We start from the raw sequence: 20771 nt of genomic DNA, 5'->3' as shown, positions 1-20771 counted from the left end.
CATGCATCAGTGTGTTATTTTAGCAGGTGACAGAAGCAATCACGCCAGGTAGTCATTTTGTTGTAATTAGCTGCATTTAACTTTACCATGTTACCATGTTATCATATCTATAAATAAAGGCTCTAGATGACATAAAAGTGCAGTCAGAGTCTATCATAAATGCAGAAAGCCTCAGCTTGCAGGGGACTACATGTGGACCGTTTTTATGTCCCCACCAATGTCACAATCAAACCCATTGCCCTTGCCACACAGTGAGGGCCAACATAGTCTGTGTGTGTGTGTGTGTGTGTGTGTGTGTATGTACATACTTACCCATAACTAATTTGACTTAAGAAAAAAAATATGAATAAAAAAAATGAAAAATATGAAAAAACTTGAATGATACCACAGACAACCGCTTGAATAAACATGTTTACGTTTAAATGACACTGGTCTATTGTGATGAAACACATCGGCTTTCGGTCTTCGTTATAACCTGATGCAATCGAACGCAAACGTCAGTCGAAAACTCCGATAGCGCTCCGATAGCGCTGCTTTCTGCCGACACGATGCCACTTTTAACCAGGCTGGACCTGCGGACATCATCGTGGGACCGTTTAGTACTTCTCGAGATGCTAGCTGTCGAGCGATAAAAGCCAGACTACCACTAACGGTAGGCTTAGTGTTCCGTTCAAACACAACTCCGGCTCAATTTGAACATTTTTCTATAACGTCATTTCAACGTCGGCTAAGAATGAACACACGTGAAATACATTAGGACTGTTGTAACTGTTAGCTCGCTAGCTATCTAACAAATTATTGGATAGCTCATTTGCTAGCAAGCGAGGTAACATGCTAATTCTGCAGCTAACTGCACTGGTTATCGGTCTTTGACAGAGGACATAAAAGCGTTGAGTTTGAGTTAAGACGTTCAGTTTGAGTTATGCACCATTTTTAAGTATTTTGTCTCAAGAATGTTCCGGAGACGACCAAAGCACGGTAGACTTGCTGTAATCGATTAAGTGTTAATCATAGTATTCTTTCTAGCCTGGTTTCAGAAGTGTTCACAGGTATACACACTTGTGCTGTAAGCAAAATCCTTAGTTGGTAATATTCAAGTTGAAGGCAGCAACGATATATAGCTAGCATTCCGGCTGTTTGCAATCTGGTCGTCAGGATCGTTTTGTTAATAGATGACAATTTATCCAAATGGTTTCTTGCAAGCCGAATTAGCCGAGTCTTAAGTATGAAATCATCTCACTTTGCTTCTGCTTCTCAAATTTCATTGCTTTCAAAACTACCAGAAATGACAACCTCTGACAATAATGTATGTTTGTTGATTCCACTGCTTATTGGAACCATACCTCCTAAATGGCCTTTTGGTGATGTTTTACACATTAAACACTTGACTGTTAGAGGCTGTTTAGGCTAAACTTCTCTTGTTTAGCAAAAGCTTGATCCACAACCTAGAAAATTAACAATCCAGACTGGTAGGGCAGATGTAATGATGTGGAGAATGTTGCCTTGGCACACTTTGGCCCTGTTAATCATCGCTTTAATGTCACAGCCTATTTTAGTTTTGTTGGCTGTCCATGTGCATCCCATCTTCTAATAGGCACTTCTGGCATGATAATGTACCAAGACAGAAGTCTTGAACTGGAAGAAACATTGATATTAGTGTTGTTCATTCAGTGGCTTCCGAAAGCAAAGGTTGAGGCTGATTCCTCATCTGTGGCAGGGTCTGGCACTGGTAGATGTTGGTGCTGTACCGCTTTTGTTGTTCCCGGTGTGGCCGCTGCTGCTATGTGCCGCACCACTGGAGGTACTAAGAGGAAAAAAGTATTTACTCTACTTCCCTCAGTTTTCCAGTGTACAAATGAGTTAGTATATGAGTCAGATATAGCAAAAAAAAAAATGTGTAGGGGATTTTAACGCTGGCCTTAATGGGGTTTCTGCAGTCATGAGTGAGGTTTGTATTGTCGTCTACTGGTTTGATAACTACAGAATCCTGTGACCTTAGACAGAGCAGCAGCAACGTGCAAAATATGGATTTTACGGTCTGACCAGCTTTCAGGATCGGTTAAATTAACACATTTGGGCTGAAAATTGGCCAATGCATAGTTGATTGATCCTTGCATCTCTAGTCCCTACTCCAAGGTGGAGGAGTTTAGGTATCTATGTTTTCAAGAGCTGAGCTTAGGCAAGCACAAGAGCTGTGTTTGCCTAATTGCCACTGCAACCCTGAACTGGACTGAGCAGATAAGGTATTTATTTGTATGTATTTGTCACTGTACAGTGTACAGCGAAATGTGTTCTCTACATTTAACCCATCTGGTAGTGAACACACACACACACACACACACACACACACACACACACACACACACACACACACACACACACACACACACACGTGTGTTAGTTAGCAGTGAGTACACACACACCCCCAGAGCGGTGGGCAGCCAACTCCAGAGGGTAAAGGGCCTTGCTCAAGGACCCAACAGTGACAGCTTGCAGAGCCCGGGAATCGAACCCACAACCCTGTTATCGATAGCCTGGCGCTCTAACCGCTGAGCCACCACTGCCCCCCCCCCGATAAGATGATGATAGTAATGATAGTGACCTTCAACAGCTTCCACAGCGCATACATACTTAAATAAACATTTTTAATTTGTAATACTAATTACGAATTGATTGAGTCTTATAAAATAAAATATACAGGTATTCTTAGTAATTCTTAGTATTCATATCACACAATTCTATAGCCTCTCCTTTCTAACATCCTTTTGCTTTTGTAAACTTTGTCACCTGTTTTAGAATGTTTACAAGTGATCTTCCTCTAGATACATGTTGGAACTGAGTGTTTAAGTAAATGTGTACTATTATGATAGTTATTAAAATTCTTTTCTCCTCTTTGTTCTTTTGAGCACATTTGGGCAGAAGTCTTGTAGCCCAGCGTGGAAGACTTTTCTCGGGACTGAGTCATGTTTCTCTGTTTGTCTTTTTGTTTCTTTAACCTCCACAGGGTGGAGCTAGTTTAGTTTGGCTGATTATGGTAGGGAATTAAGAGAGTATATCTATTACCTATTCCTTGACTGCACCACCTGCTTATTGGGACATTTATCTTGTGGACCTTTTGACTTTCATAGAATGCATTTAAATATTTTACATGCATTTAAATGCTGTTAAATAGTTATTTACATTTACATTTAAGGCATTTAGCAGATGCTCTTATCCAGAGCGACATACAAAATTCAAAGATACCTCTACGTTTAGACACAAGTCAATATGGAGGCCATAGTACTCTACTACTCGCCCAAGTACTCACAAAAGAGGTGGGTCTTCAGTCTGCGTTTGAAGACAGTGAGTGACTTTTGCTGTTCAGACACCCAGGGGAAGTTCGTTCTGGTGCCAGGACAGAAAATAGCCTGGACGCTTGTCTTCCGTGAATTTTAAGGGATGGCGGGTCAGGCCGAGCCAGACTTGAAGCTCGAAGGGCTCTTGGTGCGGATTGGCTTTTGACCATTGCCATCAAGTACGGAGGGGCTGGTCCGTTCTTGGCTTTGTAGGCCAGCATCGGGGTTTGGAATCTGATGCGGGCGGCTACAGGAAGCCACTGAAGAGAACGCAGCAGTGGAGTGACATGGCTGAATTTCAAAAAGACAACCCGTGCCGCTGCATTCTAGATAAGTTGCAGGGGCCTGATGGTGCGCAAAGGGAGACCAGCCAGAAGAGTTGCAGTAGTCGAGTCTTGAACGTCCCTACATGTACGATGCTAACCGGTAGATCCGGTAATTCCAAGGCTGGCAAGGATAGACAGAAGAATCTTGTGGTTCACTGTGTCAAAAGCTGTGGAGAGGTCGAGGAGAATCAGAACCGATGACAGTTTAGCAGATTTAGCTGCATGGAGCTTCTCTGTAACTGCAATGAGAGCAGTTTCAGTAGAGTGTACTGCTTTGAAGCCAGACTGGTTAGGGTGCTGTAGATTGTTCAAAGTGAGAAAGAGAGAGAGTTGGTTGGAGAGGAAACGTTCAAGAATCTTTGAGAGGAAGGAGAGAAGACATATGGGTCTGTAGTTGCCGATGTCCAAGCTGTCTAGAGTTGGTTTCTTTAGGATTGGAACATCTCTGGCAGTTATTACTCAAATAAGAGTAATATTATGTATAGCACAGACAACTGCTATTGCAATGAAGTGCTTTATAAAAAAAATAACCGTAAACTGATAAAACAGACAAATAAAAAGAAAAATTGCTACAGACAGCAGTAAAAGAAAATAAAGTTGAGACAAGTCTATTATGTAACTGGATTCCAGTCCATTTACTGCCTTGTAAACCCACAATAAAAACATACGTTGAATTCTGAAAAAAAAATTAAGTTGATTTAACCACCTGTCTTTTCCCCCACTGTTATAAAATAAGAACATTGCTTTGCATGTAGTTACTAATTAGTAATCCTTAGAGTGTGATAGAAATCAAGGTGGGGAGCATTAAAGACTTTACACAATGTGACGGTACTTTAAAGCATTAGCATTTCTTGCTTCTGTGCTCCCCCTACAGTCGAAGTGTAATTCACGTCTTGACCCACATTCACACACATACACACACACACACAGTGTGTGAGTTTATATGTATTATAGTAATGCCCATCAAAAGTTGCTTTAGATGGAGGTTAGTGTGTGTGAATTGTGATTGAATAAATCACTGTATTCAGTATGTGAGAATATCTAAATAGTAGTTTATAAGAATATTTTTCTACTTTTTTTAGTCTGTGATTACATGTATCATAATAGATATTGTGTATCGCGAAAAAAGTCTTTAAATATTGTGATAGTCATTTTACCATATTGCCCAGCCCTACATCAAAGCATCAATAAAAGTGTGGAGTCGTCACTTACATTAGGATGTTTTAAATAGTGCAAATGATCGTAAATGATCAATGTTCCTTAATAGTACAATAGTACCATTGTAAAGTGTGTGCGCTGTGTTAATTTCCAAGAGACCAGACCAGCCCAGTTCAGGTTTGCTGGAATTCCAAGGTCATGTAGCTTGAATACTGCTACTTACAGTATAATGATCTCCTTGTCCGTGGAGATCCCAGTGACATCATCCAGAATCCTGGAAGCAAAGACTAATTTCAGACAAGTGCGTACTTTGTGCTGCTGTTGATGTAGGTACAAAACAGTACAGCTCCTCTTTTCCCTGATGTGTTCAGGCTTTCAGATGCTTGTGTGCCAAGTTACATTTAGATATTTAGAGTAATTCACTGTGCCTATATCTGGGGTCACACCTCACTTTTTGTGGGTTACTGTTTTGTATACCCAGATACACAAAAAAGGTTCAAGTTTAAGAGCGCATCTGAACCTTTTCTTAGTCTGCCAGCAAAGCTGATACTGAATCCAAAAGAAATGGATTCTTTGTTCTGATGGGGAGTAGAAAATGTGAATATATCCATTTTTAGGTTAACTAAATTCACTTACACAGAGCATGAAGTAATGTTGTGTGTGTGTGTAAGCACCCCCCAGTATTATTGTACAATACCTAGTGTGTCTTAGCAGTTTTGATTTGAAAACTTTTTTTTAAATAAAGTCATATTGTATAACCCTAGCTGTGGAACATACAACATTCTTGCCCACACAATTAATTTCATTAGCTTTTATTGTCATACAACATAAGGAACACATTTTTCTAAAACAACCACAAATTGTACAAATACAAAAGACGTGTAAAGCTTAGCTTCAGTATCAGAATAAATAAAAAAGTGCCTCATAGTTTAGGGTGGCAGAGTTACACAGTGTTGCTATTTCAAAGACAGTGATTCCAAAAGTTTTTTTTTTTCATTCTCAAAAGATACTTCAAGGAACATGATGCACATTGGAAGACCTCCTGGTTTTATAAGAACCTTGAATGTACCACAGTAAACAGCATTGTGAAATATACACCTAAAATACTGTTTACAGCATAACCATCAATTCCTCTTATTTCCAGCACAGTCAGATTTATCAGTCATTTAGCATTAGAAATCAAAGCATAAAGTTAATATGTGTCTAACGTACCAATCAAAACCAGTGGCTAAAAAAAAAACTACCTTTATCAAAGTACTGGCTGCTTCTTATGATATCTAAGTCCAGTAGTTTTGCACAGTAGTAAACCAAAGCATAAGCCTAAAGTGCAGGGTTCTTTTAACAGAATGAAACAAACCACTTAGAAATAAAGGATAAGCTTACCAACTACAAGATTTAGCTTACTCCAGATGAAGCATTTTGGCCCTGCATATTATCTCTAGCTAAATCCTCTCTATCCTTTTCACTCTATTCAGTGCAATACTTTAAGGAGGCATATCAAAGACCCTGACCTGCAGGATATGAATACAGAAATAAAAATCTTTAAGAATGCCCTTGTGAATACATGAAAAAAATTAACACACAGAACCAGGCCTGTGTCAGCAACAGCATCATCTTATTCCAACAGCCATGTTGAACACAGTTAAGGAGTTCAGGAGACTACAACTAGAACAAATTACATTTTTGTTCCTGTTTTTCGTAGACAGATAACTTTAGCGCCAAAGCTGTAAACAGTGACTGCGCTGAATCTTAATCTTGTCAAATTAAAGAGCATACATAACATGAAGAACACATTTTGAGAATGTTCTAACATTTTCACTGAAACATAGATGGCTTGTAAGCATGATACCTGCCTACTGCAGTAATCAGGTTTACCAGCGCAACTAAAATGCCATGTTTCAGTTTTGCTATGGTATGAAAGAAATGCTTGATTTGTTTTTCTTTCTTTCTTTCTTTTAAACAGACGGTAAATCCATTTTTACAGTCACTGACTGCTCTTACCCCGGTCACTCAGATAAGTCACTGGACACAGACCTGTATATGACAGCCACTTTTAAAAGTTCTTTGTCAAAAGTTGCAATGAGGAATTGGTTCCTAGCTCTTATCTTGGGCTTGTAACATGTTCTGCCTTGTGGATCCAGTGCTGCTACCATCTGTACTAAATTCAGACTTCTTTCGCATCCGCTCCAGAGCATAAAACCGCAACATGAGGAAAAGTCCTGTGAGAATAACACAGAATATAGTAATGAATATAATCCATAGTACATTGTGATGTGTTCATTTTATTTACGGCTTACAATACAAATACTTTCAGGTTTTTAAAGCAGCATTAAGCAGCATTACGCTTCAAGCATGCTGACCATAAGGAGTTTATATCAGCTTTTCTAGAATAGTTCATCACAGTCAGGGCCATTTCTTCTGAAATTGTTTTGGCAGGAACAGCATAATATTCCTAGTACATTGTTTCACATCTACATACTGGCCTTTAGATAATCTGTACCTTGACCTTAGTTTAGTCTGAGAACCTACCTTGCAGGGAGTTGATGATGCAGAAGAAAAAGATGACCGTTTCTGAAGTTGATCCAAAGGCCAGTACCCAGGTGGTGCCAAATAGACAGCTAAGGCCCCAGATGCTGAGAAAGGCCACACGTTTGCTTCTCCACTCCTCTCTGTTACTAACCTTTCTAACCACCAGGAAAAGCATTATGCAACCAGAGGTCACCACAGCAGCCAGGAAGCCAACATTCAGTATAAAGTGGGCTAGTAAGGCAGCATGAGATTCTGTCATCCAGCACCTGAGGAGCGCAGAACATAATGAGTTTAGTACAGGGAGATGGACCTCTTTTGCACAAGGTACACCTGTGATTTCATTTCCTCTTACATGCGATAGGGCTTTGATGCATCATCACTTGGCATAATGATTCTTTGACCATAAATGTTCCCCATGGATGCCAGAATAACCACAGGCAAAGCTGGGAAACCTGTAATATAAAAACAATAATGCAAATATTGAACATTTATATGAATCAGTGTTAGACACAGTATGAAAAGTGCCCTGTTTATTTCTAAAAGTTGAGGATAGACTAAAAAACTGATTAATGAGTTACTTTTTTAAATGATGGTTTTAGTGCATACAAATGTAAATGTCAGGAATAAAAACAATCTATAAAAAAAACAATGTATAATTACCAAATCCCAGCAGATACCAGATCCATGGTTTTGGTGAAAGGCTGAATATCATAGAGATCATCCAGAATGTGTGGAAGACTTCCACAGCCATCCAGCAGAGTGTGCTAAGCAGCGCATAGTGCAACAGCGCGCCCATGAACTGACACACCCCATCTTGCCCCAAATTGGCAATGGTGCCAGTGAGGACAAAGAGAAAGCACAAAAAGAAGAGCGCCACTACAAGGCCACGGTGCACTAGGCTGGACTTGTCTTTTGGTCTCCTGGAGTTCAGAAAGGTAGGAGGCCATTAACACAAGACATACATAAACACAAAAAATAAACAGTTCACAAAGGTTCATGAAAAAAGCTCCCATAACACATCCTTTAACACTGCACTACAGATAGCAGACTGAAGAGAGACAGAAGCTGCAAATCACCTTTTCCTGCAGAGAGAAATGAAGAGAACAATACAGCTCACAATAGACACGGCACAGCCCACAGCTGTGATGAAGGTGAGGGCCTGTAGATGGCGCAGTGTTTTTGTAGGGTTCACTTGCTGTTCAAGAGGGACACAAGATGCTTTCAGTGGAATTCAGTACTGAGACAAAGTGTAGTATGACAATGTACAATACTGAACAATACTATGACAATAAAAAAAACACTTATTATTGTCTGAACACCAAGGACAGGTTTCCTGGGCACTGATTAAGTCTAGAACTTGGATTATTTTCCAATATTGTTTCAATAAATTGGTTCCAATGGTTTATTTGAAAGAAACATATTCAAATGTTTTGCTTGTTTCTCAAAATTGTACACATCTTTGTTGCTGATCATGTTTATTCAGTCTTTTTAGCAAAAGGAAACATGTCTTTTTTTTAAATAAAGAATTGAAAGACACTGAATGGCTTGCCAAATTGCAGAATTGAAATGTAATAAACCTGTCACTCACTACAAGAATAGCGAAGTATGTTAGGTGGTTACAGCAGCACTCTGTTTCCTTTGAGCTTATGTGAACTGTTTTGCAACCGTCTTTCCTCCAGTTAATCTCCTTATCTACAGAGGAATGAAAAAAAATGTGAATGAGACACCATCATGTCTTGTGCATTATCAGAGTTAGACATGTCCGTTGTTATGGTGTTTGGTATTATAACACAATGAGATACGACAAGATGTTATCATTTTTTTGTTTGTTTGTTTTTTGGGAGGTGGACCCACCTTTTCTTGTATCCCATGAAACACACGTTGCAGTTTGATTTGCCTAGCAAAAAAGTAGATAAGTATATAATAGTAAATATCAGACATAGAAGCTATTTAAAATGTCGTAACAATCTGTCATAGAAAGAGTTTAAGGTTCCCAGTGTATAAACAAAAAAATGCTTGGTATCTTTCATTTCTTGCATCTCTAACATAAGAGTTTTTTAACCCTCACAAGCGCTTTGAAGTGGTTTTCACTTTATCTGTATGACAGTAGGAGAATACATGTAGCCTCCTGTTCGGAAACGGATGTTCAAGTGAGATATGAGCTTACTGTAACCACACAGACTTTATACTTCACAGCAAATGGTAAACAAAGGAGTGTTTGTTGTAACAACTGACACACACACTTACCAGAATGTCAGAGTGATGGAACTTAATTCTGACAGGCTCTGGGAGGTTTGTGATGATCTCATTTTCCACAGAGATCCCAATAATGTCATCCAAAACCATTGCAGAACCCTGGAATCACATGGAAGCATTGCATGTAAACTTCTGCCATCCAGTCTAACATGCAATGTTCTTATTTCACTGTAAAAAAAAAATGCCATCGCACCTGGAACATGGTGATATTCTTGTAGTAGGTACAGACTACTTTAGCTTTTATTGTATTTGCAGGTTTTAGGCAGGCAGGTAGGTGCACTGAGGGAGAAGCCACATTTTCCTGAAACAGAACAAATTTCATTTACTTTCACTCACACATACACATACTATATATATATATATATATATATATATATATATATATATATATATATATGATAGATAGATAGATAAATAGAGATATATCTTTACAACAAGCATCACATTGCTTGGTTACATTCTTGTTAAGGTCATCTTAACAGTTTCAAGTTCATTTTGGGAAACTGGGTCAAGATTAAAAGCTTTCTGTTATTCCATAGTACAGCGAGAAAAGTGTTTGACAAAGTGTGTGTGTGTGTGCACGTGGACACTTACAGTCAGAGTAACATTGTATCCTGCAAAGTCTTCATTCATCTCAATTACTGCGCTCTGCGCACATGGAAGATCCACATTGCCAAGGGTTTTGGACCTCATCACTGCATCCTCTATCCTATGGACACACATTAGACACACATTAGAAACTAAAGTGTCTCCTAGAAGTTTGGACAGTTTGTCCAGCTTTTGTTTTGTTGGTTATGTTGTGGTATCTGTTTGTAAGAGCCTTCACAACCATTCAAATTAACCGCCCAACTTGCTTATAACCATGTGCTATATGCAACACGGCTACGACACCCTCACACTACATGCATGCACAGGAATGGGTGGGTTCACACAAAGAACTGATTAGACAGCACAACTGCAAAGTTGCACACATGTTGCCAGTCAATAATGTCAGTCTGTGGCCACGAATGAGCTGATCGTGTGAATAATACAAATCCCCGTCCATGTCATGGGTTTTAGCTTCCTTTTTGTGACCAAAAACGTTTTGCTTGAATCAGAATCTGTTACACAAGCATATGAATTTATGGTATTATCTGATGTTTAAATAACAGCTGGATTATTAAACAAAGAAATGCATCTGTCTTACATGTTTGCCCCACTGGCGTCTTTGGTTGCCTTATCACAGAACTCATTTTCTGCAAGTGGGAAAGAATGATGGGTCAAACATTACATTTTCTGATGAGTGGGCCAATAAGTATGATGCAACATTATTTTGAAAGGAATGAAATATTCCTGCATTAACATACATTTAATGTTACCATTTTGGGGATGTATTTACTATGACAGAAACAGAATGCAGAATGAAAACAATAGGAGTCTTACTGCAGTTTATCTGGTCGCCTTTAAACTCAAACTTTGATATTACATTGTTGGTGAGTATGTCCCCATGGACGCTGGCATTCACAATACCATACTGCTGTGCACTTTCCTGTGTCCCAGAAGAGGGGTGAGCACAGCATGTGGTCTGCAAGCCCTGTGATTCACAGAGTGTAATGTTCTGTCTATCCACCTCAATGATCAGCAAGTCCAGCAGTGGTTCCCAGAACACACAGAAGTGAGTAGGCCCCGGAGAAGAAGATAGGGTCTTAAAACTGGAATTGCTGCAGTGAGCTGTGATCTTGCTGCGGACAGACAGCGTGCTGTTATTGGCTGAAATGTAGATAGCTTCACATCCAGTATTTAAATCGAAGGTCAGGTTTCTCAAACTGTTACTGTGGATCCAAGTTCCACACATCTTGAAAGCCTTGTCAATCTCTGGTGCCACTATATTTACAACAAAAACAAAATAAACAATACTAAAGACAGAAGAACACGTGGTGACTCAAATATTTCTGATATTAGCTCAAATATTGTGCTACTATAATTTGAACTAATACTAGAATAGATTACTCACCTTGCCTCCAAAACAATGTAAGAAAGAACAGTGTCAGGATTCCTCTGATGGTTCTGATACCTGGATCCATCATAACACCTTAATAACTCCTGAAAAGCAACCGAGATAACACACTCTAAGAACATTCTGAGTGGAAAAACTGTGTTCAGTACTGCTTCAATGAACTTTACTATAACTTGTTAAGCAAAGCTTATAGTGATTATCTGTAGGAAACACAAAGTTCCTGAGAAGGGCAGCCTACTATACCCCACAATCTATTGTAGGACTTTTATCAGGGAAACACATTTGCTCTATCTTAAAAATACACCATGCCTAAATACCAGATCTATGACTACTACTTGTGAGAAAGTAAATTCTTTCTTAGCAGACATATGATAAGGACTGACTCTGTTTGCAGCCACAAAGAGATTTGAGTCTTTACTCTGTTTGCTTGTTCCCTTATGAATAAGTTGTAGGACACAAAGGATTTTTTCTTTTTTTTAGTAGCAAAAGAACGCTAGCATGTTTCTACAATTTCTCTACAGCTGCTTAGTGTTCTATTCATGTTGCAACCAATGACCCTGCATTAATGATGTGTTGTGTAAAATGCTACAGTGATTTGAAAACGTTAGGACAACATATGGACATTTGATCATCATGTAAGATGTATATAATATAACTAAACCAATAAAACTGAAGAAATATCTTTGATCATACAATGTAATTCATTAAAAAAGGAAATTTGGTATTTTAGAATACCAATTTCCCTAATAGCTGGTATCTGCTCACTCCTCTCCTGGCTGAAATAACTTCCGTTAGACATTTCCTACATTGATCAAGCAGTCTTTGACATCAACTGTGAGAAAGTTCAACCTACTCCTCCATGCAGAATTCTTTCAGCTGTGTGATATTTGAGCTTTAGTTTTTGGACATATGGTCTCACATTTTCCTCAATTGCCCTCTGATACAAAGCATTCCTAGTGGATGCTTGTATGTTGTATAGCTCTCCATGCACTACTGCAAAAAAGCAGGCCTAAACCTTTACATTTCCACATCCATGCTTCACAAATGATATGGGTTCTTGTGTACAAATGCTTTGTCTGGTTTACAACAAACGTGTCTTCTGTTACTGTGTCCAAATAATTAAACTCTGGATTCATTTGTCCAAAGCACATTGTCTCAGATGTCCTGGTCTTGGTCTAGATGTTCTCTGGAAAGCTTTAGTCTTGCTTTTTTTGTGAAAGCAAGGGTCTCCATGTACACCTCCCATTAAAGTCAATCGTGTGTGGTCTCTTTCAAATGGTAGATGCTGTACTTTGACCTCAGCTGTGGCAAGATATACTTGTAGACATTTTAGAATTGTTGATTTATTTGCACATTTTGTAGTCTGCTGTGTGCAAGCTGTCATATCCGCCAAAGAGGAGGTGACTGACTTTGTTAGAGGCACAAATGTTTGCATTTTGTAATGTAATGAAAGACAGAGTAACTGTATTAGGATTTGAAGAAAATATTAATTAGCCTCAGAATCTGCTCAATAAAAAAAGAAAAATGTGGCATTTGACCAAGGGTGCCCAAACTATTGAATAAGACTGACTACAGTGTAAATTCAGGTGCATGTGTACTATTTGTTTCCAAAAACTGCCAAGATAATTTGATAGCCCAGTCAAATCAGTATCAAAATCACTTGGGTAAGAACAGGGTCAGTGTGTTATTAAGGGTGATATATCTGACATTGTAAACAAATTGTCTATGGAACTAATTCACAGCCGAGTCCTGCCCTGTGAAAACGTAGGCCCTCTCCAAGAGACAAGACAGTCGCTGCCCACACAGCAATGTGCATGCATAATGACAAAAAAAATCGATCTATTGATCTATCTGTCTTATAATTATATCTTATTCAGTTCTGCAATTCTGCATCAAGTTGTCTAACAACATCTTGATATGATATATCGTTTGGATGTTTGGATCAGGTTAGTCATGAAGCTATCAGCAGGGTTGGAGTGAGGACACCAGCATCCTCCCAGCCATCCATTATGGTATGCTGTGGGTCATCCTAAATACTTGCTCTGATGATCTGATGCTGTATTTAAGTGTTTACCTATTGTTTTTGTAATATATTTTTGTAATATATTCCTTCATACTAGAAAAGTCCTAAATGACAACCTCAATTATAGTGTTTCACAGCCAGCATGCCATTACATGAAAAATACCAAATATATCCTTTAATTGCACTGCAGGTTCTCAGAGCTTGAGTCAGTGTAAGTTACTGCTGTCATGATCTTGTTTTTCATTTCAGTGGACTGACTGAGATATAAAGATTTCTTGAGGTCTTTTGCATGCGCACATGTTTTTTCACACCAAGTGTCTAGTGGTTATATTTACAACACTGTTGCACTCTGCATAAGTAAGGGCATGGTAAACCATTCAGGTGAAGTTTCATGTCATGCGGGTTTCCATCTGAGAAATGAAACGCACACACAGAAGAGATGTGCACACTCTGTAGCAGCTTTCACCTATTCATGGAGGTTTAAACCAGACCAGACATGCACAAACCTGTAGGAACAGACTCCGCACAGTCCTCAACACCTGCAGACAGTTGGCATACAATGAGAAAGTGACTCATGCACTTTCGGTCATTTTTTACATGGTGAGTTACACTGAAGGCAGTTGTGAGCGCAAGAAAGATGGTCTGTGGTCTCCTGCATCTTTTTACTAGTCAGATATTTGCCCTTAAAGCTTTGGCAGTGTTTCTACGATCTTTATTTAGTTCTGGAACAACTCAGTATGCCAGAGAACTGGAAGAACCCTTTTTTTAGAGTTAGCACACGACATGTCTGTGTAAATAATGATCAACACTAGGCTAGTTAACTGCATGAGTTTCTGTAAAATGCCCCGACACAGCCAGCTCATCTACTGCACAGAGAGTGCTCAGATCCTCTGTGCTGTTTGGAAGGGGTGGGCCTGAACTTTGTGCCCCCCACCCCCTCACCCGTTCTTTTTCTCTCCCTCTCCCTCTCCCTGAGATCTATTGTTCGAGCTATGGGGGCCTCACTGAAAGAATTTCCCTTTTCATTACTTGAACTGCCATGGTGACCGCTTGTGTGAGGGTGTGTACAGCCTTCGCTGAATTCTGACTTGGGGGGGGGGTGATGCTCTCTGCATAAAAAAAACATAAACACAAATGGGTGACTTTGCTCTTCTGTGGTATTCTCTCACTAAGATAAAAGGAAAATTTTTGCACAGACAATTTCACACCTCCACCCAAACTCGTAATTTGTTTTGGCCTCGCATGTCCTTTTTGTGACTCTTTTATCTTTTAACACAGTTCACACAGACAGTAGTGGTTCCTCATGATGATTCAACATGTTCAAGGCATACAGGCTGTCAAGCATACAGCTGTGTACATTGATAATAACATGGCATGCATTAGTCAGTGGAGTTAGGGGTTTTGTCTGACAGAGCTGCTGTAGCGGAACAGTGGAACGAGGCCTGACTGTTGTGGTCTTGCCTTGTGATATCACACCCAAGCAGAATTAAGACACAGGCCATTCAGGCTAGAGAATGCACATAATAATGTAAAAGAATAGAGAGGAAGAGGGCTTTCTGTGGCTTTGAGACTTTGTGCGGTGCTGGTGTAACGTTTCAGCAGTGGCAGGTAGAAACTGCCGGAGACATGCAGCTGAACATGAGTGGTTCAGACAGGAAAACCAAAGCAACTGAAAAGATATAAAGACATACGCTGACAACCTGCAGCACAGGCAGACTGTTACAGTAGTAAGTAGTAAGAGCCCATATCCTACATGGTTTCTTTCCACTTATTATGTGTGTGGTTTTATATACCACAAACCGTCAGAATAAATTATTATATCTCTCTAAGAGTTACAGAATGTGTGCCTTTTGTTAATATATCAGTGATAACATGGTCATATTTGCACTTTGTTCATAGCTTACATGCCTGTCCACTAGGGGCATACCAGTGCACATATTTTCAAATTCAAGGTCAACAATTAATTTGATATTTTTTTATCTTAAAAATGTGGTACAATCTGCAAAGCCCTGCTTCTGAACTTCGCAGTTAGTTTTTTCCAAAACTATTTTTTATGTTCAATCTGCCCGCTAGCAAAATAAACCCCATGACATAAATTATTATAACCTTAGACAGTTGATTAATACAAGTCCCTCCCCCTCCCTGCCCACTTTACCCTGCTAGGTGCCTAGTTGATTGGTGACAGTGCTTTTCATATAAGATGGTAAATGAGAGCCCCTTGCTAAAGACTGAAGATCCCATTTTGATACACTGTTTCAAATCAGAATGAATTCAAATTCAAATCTGAAATTATTTTGTATAAAAACAAAGCAAAGAACATCATATTTTGTATTGTATTGTAATTGTGTCAACACTGATTCTTTTGTTGTGGCCTCCATCTGGACTGAATTGGTCCTAATCGCCACTTTGTTTTGAGAACCCCTCCAACTGGGTTGATTCTAATCATTATGTCATTTGTTCTGAGACCTTTCCCGAATGGTGATGGGTCCTGATCATTACCTCCTCCTGACAATTATTCACCCGTGCACTGTGCAGCTGTGCTCAAGTACACTGAAACTGTGCCCTATTCACTATCTCCTTCATGCATAAAATTCAAACCAGTTAGTGAGGAATTCCGGACACCTCATTACTTGTGTGAGCCTGTTGCTGCTCATTGCTGTGCAGATCGCCTCTCATGAACAATATAAACATTGGACTTCCTCAGAAAAGCTGAGACCAAATCCTTAAACCAACAACACAGGGAATTATGGGTATTCCATGTCTGCTGGGGTATATCATATGTACTTATGTGTATACATTTAGCGTTATATTTTGTTTGGGTCTTTCACCGTTTAAAGTATACCACTAGCTTTATGATTACAGGTTACTGCATTTAACACTCATTCTTACTGGTAATATCTACATAAGTGTACTATATGTTCTGTTTGGCTGCCCTGCCTCATTCAAAAAACAGTCCAGGCTGATTATTACATCAGCCTAAATGGGCAGGGCTAAACTTTATCGGTTTTCATGGCCTCGCGAAAGCAATTAACAGTTTTTTCAGCTTCATTTCCTTATATTGGCTGAATAGAAAGGGTGCATTAGTATGCTTTTAAATCTTTTACATCTAACTTTTATTTTAAAAAAACATTAACTTCCTCATTGCCTCTTTTAATATTCAGAAACAGCTTCTAATGGGTTTTCGAGTCTTCTGTTACGTCACATTCCACACAATTGTTTTTGAGTCATGTTTTTGCTGCTTTGCCCCTAAATGTGACAAAAACTAAATGCATGGTTCAGTAAGCATGGGCCTGGTGAACCATTCAGTCATCTATAAAAAAAGAAAGGGAGCTGTAGGGAGCATTCCTTTCTATTGAGATGTATTGATCGAGGGCTTGCAGGGGTTACAGGGGTGATGTATGCGCCTTTCCCTTGAGCACGCACACACTAGAGGCAGGCAGACAGACAAGCAGGCTCAGGGTCTCTTTGATTTATTCATAGCCTCAGAGTAAATATGTGTCTGCAGCTCCTCCACCTGCGCTCCAATTTCCTCAAACATCTCCAAGCCTGATCCACAAACATCACACATACAATGGTGCATATGTAAGAATATGTGAAACGACCTTGCAAACGCAAAAATGAAGGGGCAATAGGTAGCGTTTATCTTTTGCAGTTTTAATTGGGGAACTCGCTGAGTTCTGGAGATTTAGGGGATTTTTTGTGGTATCTCACACAAAAAACTCATTTTATGCTTTGTTCAGGTAGTGGAACAGTTTTCCCCCCTCAGTGTTACTGCAGTTTCTCTCATTTCTCAATATCATACACCATACACCACAGATCTTTACAGACGGATACACTGCCACTGCCTACATGCCTGACCTTGTCACATAAAAACCACTGGATTGAGTTGATTGTTGATGAGCACATGTACCCACAAATAACTAGTTCTTGGTCAAAGATGATGGGCCTTATTTTACTCTGGTTAATAAACAGCTCATTTAACATTTCAGCTATCCTCCTACAATCATTTAAGACCTGCGAATGCTCTCTGTTTAGAGGTCTATGTGTTGAACACAAGGATGAAACTTTGCACAAAAAAAAAAAAAAAAACATTACGGACATAATCTACAACTGGCGGCTGCTTGTTGTGAAGCAACGTAAACCGTAAAATCGTTGAAGGGGGTGTTAATGAGGGGCTTTCTACGAGAAACTGAATCCATAAAACATCTTGACTCCGTGAAGCCAAGCCTGAGGCACCCATAACCCCACCTGACAAATAAAGCCTCTTGGAAGCGAATGTCTAGGTAGCTTACCTGAAGTTGAACTGTTAATTCGTAGAAATGTTCTTTGCTCCTTTAGTCGGGGTAACTCCTTCAACTCCTGGCTGAAGACAGTAGCGCTCTGTGGTGCGAAGCGCGCTCACTACTCGCTCGCTCACTCACTGCAGCCGGCGTTCCGTCAACCGACCCCGACGGTTAAAACGCAGAAGTGCTCTCAGCCGAATACAATTGTCTCACGTGCCCGCCTCTCCTTACGCACTGGTGTGCTAGTTTACTAGAGTCGCTGAAACTTCCTTGGTCGCCTTTTTCTGTGTCGTTTATCCACGGTTCCTGTGAGAAAGTGTTAATCCTTAGACTAAAAACACCGCCGTCTCGGGCTAGCTGTCAACTTGAGTCTGGTATGCGCGCGCAACTGACCGCCTGGAGCCGCCAGTGTGTGTTTTGGAGGGGGGAGGTGCTGCTGAGGGTGGAAAGTACGCAGTGTGGCTAATGGGCCCCCGGAATAATACAAAAAACTACCGCTTATGACGAGTAAAACCGCTGAGAAAAGGAACTGGCAAGAATCCCAATGACAGATGTTTTCTTTTTAACCTTTTATAACTCTAAATTAACAGAACAGCAAGTCAGCGGTGTTGTTTTAGGTTAAAAATCCTCTCATCACTGCTGAATATAGCCACGTGAAAGAAGCGCCTACTTTTGTGAATAGTGCTGCCGGTCAGCTTTTCTTAAGCGACTGAATGTATAATAGTGAGCTGTAATCCATGAAGGGACACTGAGGGTGGCTGAGAGTGTGTGGTTAGCTTTTTGTTTTGGGACCAGAGCATTTTGGCTTGTCCTCAGGAGGAAATTGTTTTGGCTAATATTTAAGAAAACAGTGAAATGCCTTTACTGCAGCCCAGCATTGCGGGAAGGACATCACAGCAAAGCCCTGTAACTGTGTGTAAATGGCAGATAGCTGACAGAGTGCTTTCTGTAAATCTATGGACACCTACATTAGGTTTGCCACGGTTTTGTTCATGTGCTCTTCAGCAAAATTTGTTTTTTAAAATTAAAATTTAAAATTTTGTCTTTGGGAAAAAAAAGTTTTAGGATGTTTGCTCAGTGTTTTATGTCATTTGATTAGAGTTGTCATAAAGATATGTAAATGTGGGACAATTATATTGACTGATGGAAAACATCAAAAAGCAATGATCAACAGATCATCATGTTTAGTTTTAACATGTATACAGTACAGTTGGAAATATGTCACTTTTTAATCATACATTTGAGGACTGATATGGGTTTGGAACATGAATAGAACTGTGTGAATGAACACATTCTTTTTATCAACCATAACACGTTTCTGCAAGTGAAAACAGAGAGATATACAGAGGTCAAAGGAAACACATACAAGCCTTCTCAATAATGAGCTGTATGGACACTGAGAGTGGGTGAGAGGAAGAGAGAGAGATTTTCTTTGTGTGTGTGTGTGTGTGTGTGTGTGCATTGATCAGTAAAAGCACCTGGCTTGCTGGGCTCTTCAGCTGTCCTTATGAGGCTGCTGTTAAAGGAGTTAAAATCTGACAAAGCCTTGTCTGTGCCTCTCATCCACAGAGGGGGTTGGAAGGTGGAAAGGACCCTATCTGTGTAACTGTGTTGGCCTGTGTGTGATAAGACTGTCTTTGCTGCAAGTGAAAAGGTATTCAGTTCCTCGTTGGCATGTCAACACCTACTTCAGTTTGCAATGTATGTCTGTGGGCACCTGTGATGCAGTCCATATATATATATATATATATATATATATATATATATATATATATATATATATATACAACCAAATAGAGTACAACAAATATGGTAATAAGATTGTCAAAGTTAGCCTACATACACCGAAAGACATATTTTATATAAAGCTTTTGTTTTTAGCATGCATTTTTTTAGCAAGAGACTTTGATTTAAGCTCAGTTGTGTCTGTTATACTCCTTTCTTTTAGTTTTGTGCTAAATTCTGCTTTACGTACTGATATCTTTATTTTTTTTCAGATATTTGATATCACTGAGCACAAACATTGCACCCATACTCACATCTCAGTTCTTCTTAGCATGGATTCCACAAGTTTACCCACCAACAAAACATCGCCTACACCGTCACACCACCTACACCAACCCAGACAGACTGCTGGCACAAGACAGATTTCATGCATTCAGGTTCATGCTGTTGGCACCAAATTCGGACCCTACCATCTGTGCACCTCAGCAGAAGTGGAGAGTTCATCAAACAGGGTTTGCTCAAGACTGCTATTCAGTCTGTTCAGTTTGGGTGAGCCTGTGCCCAGTGCAGCCTTAGCTTTCTGTTCTTATCTGAAAAAAGTGGAATCCGACGTGATCTTCAGCTGTTGTAGCCCATCTTGACTTCTCCTCAACAAGATCTTTCTGTTTGTAGATCTGCCCTCACTTGATGTTATTTGTTCTTGAATACACCTTTCGGAGTAAATTCTAGAGACTGCTGTGCTGAAAATTCAATTGGATCAGCAGTTGTAGAAATATCATGCTGAAAATTTAAGAGATCAAAATTGAGATCCCATACTGATGGTTGATTTGAATATTAACTGTTTCTGCAGGCTCATATCTTTATGACTTTATGCTCTGGACTGCTGCCACATGATTGATCTTCCTTATAAGGTTCTTAATAAGTGTACAGATATGTTGTATTTGAGTTCAGCTCAAATCTCACACAGTCTCTCCTTCTTTTTCTTTACACACACAGCAGGAGAAGCACAGACGCCTTAGTTAAACAGAATAGAGGCTAAAGGAACTGAAGGCCCCTTCATGAGGCTAGTTCGCTTTGCGGCATTAGGCAGCAGTTCAATAGGCGTTTGAGGCCAGCAAGCTTCCATCTTAACAATAGAGT

General features: G+C 39.7%; 1 protein-coding gene and 1 long non-coding RNA gene across 2 annotated transcripts in view; one reads left to right on the top strand and one right to left on the bottom strand.

Annotated features, from left to right (window-relative positions):
• The first annotated feature begins 509 nt into the window (after nucleotides 1-509).
• The window catches only part of LOC140538152 (uncharacterized), a 35552-nt gene continuing 15290 nt past the window's right edge, over nucleotides 510-20771 (top strand). The window contains exon 1 of the long non-coding RNA XR_011977711.1: nucleotides 510-652. This is a non-coding gene — a long non-coding RNA (uncharacterized lncRNA). The remainder of the gene's footprint in view (nucleotides 653-20771) is intronic.
• Nucleotides 5616-18277, bottom strand: adgrg1 (adhesion G protein-coupled receptor G1). Its single transcript, XM_072660885.1, has 14 exons — nucleotides 17916-18277; nucleotides 11598-11686; nucleotides 11027-11467; nucleotides 10791-10839; nucleotides 10199-10313; nucleotides 9798-9905; nucleotides 9596-9703; nucleotides 9203-9245; nucleotides 8937-9040; nucleotides 8425-8543; nucleotides 8009-8268; nucleotides 7701-7800; nucleotides 7349-7614; nucleotides 5616-7038 (listed from the first exon to the last, which is right to left on the bottom strand). Exons 2-14 carry the CDS (start codon nucleotides 11668-11670, stop codon nucleotides 6914-6916), a joined length of 1911 nt encoding a protein of 636 aa, XP_072516986.1. The 5' UTR covers nucleotides 11671-11686; nucleotides 17916-18277; the 3' UTR covers nucleotides 5616-6913.

The sequence above is a fragment of the Salminus brasiliensis genome, chromosome 17 (genome assembly GCF_030463535.1).
Source record: "Salminus brasiliensis chromosome 17, fSalBra1.hap2, whole genome shotgun sequence".
Lineage (NCBI taxonomy): Eukaryota > Metazoa > Chordata > Actinopteri > Characiformes > Bryconidae > Salminus > Salminus brasiliensis.
Note: the sequence above shows the minus strand (reverse complement) of the source record. Positions and strands in the feature narration are given on the sequence as shown.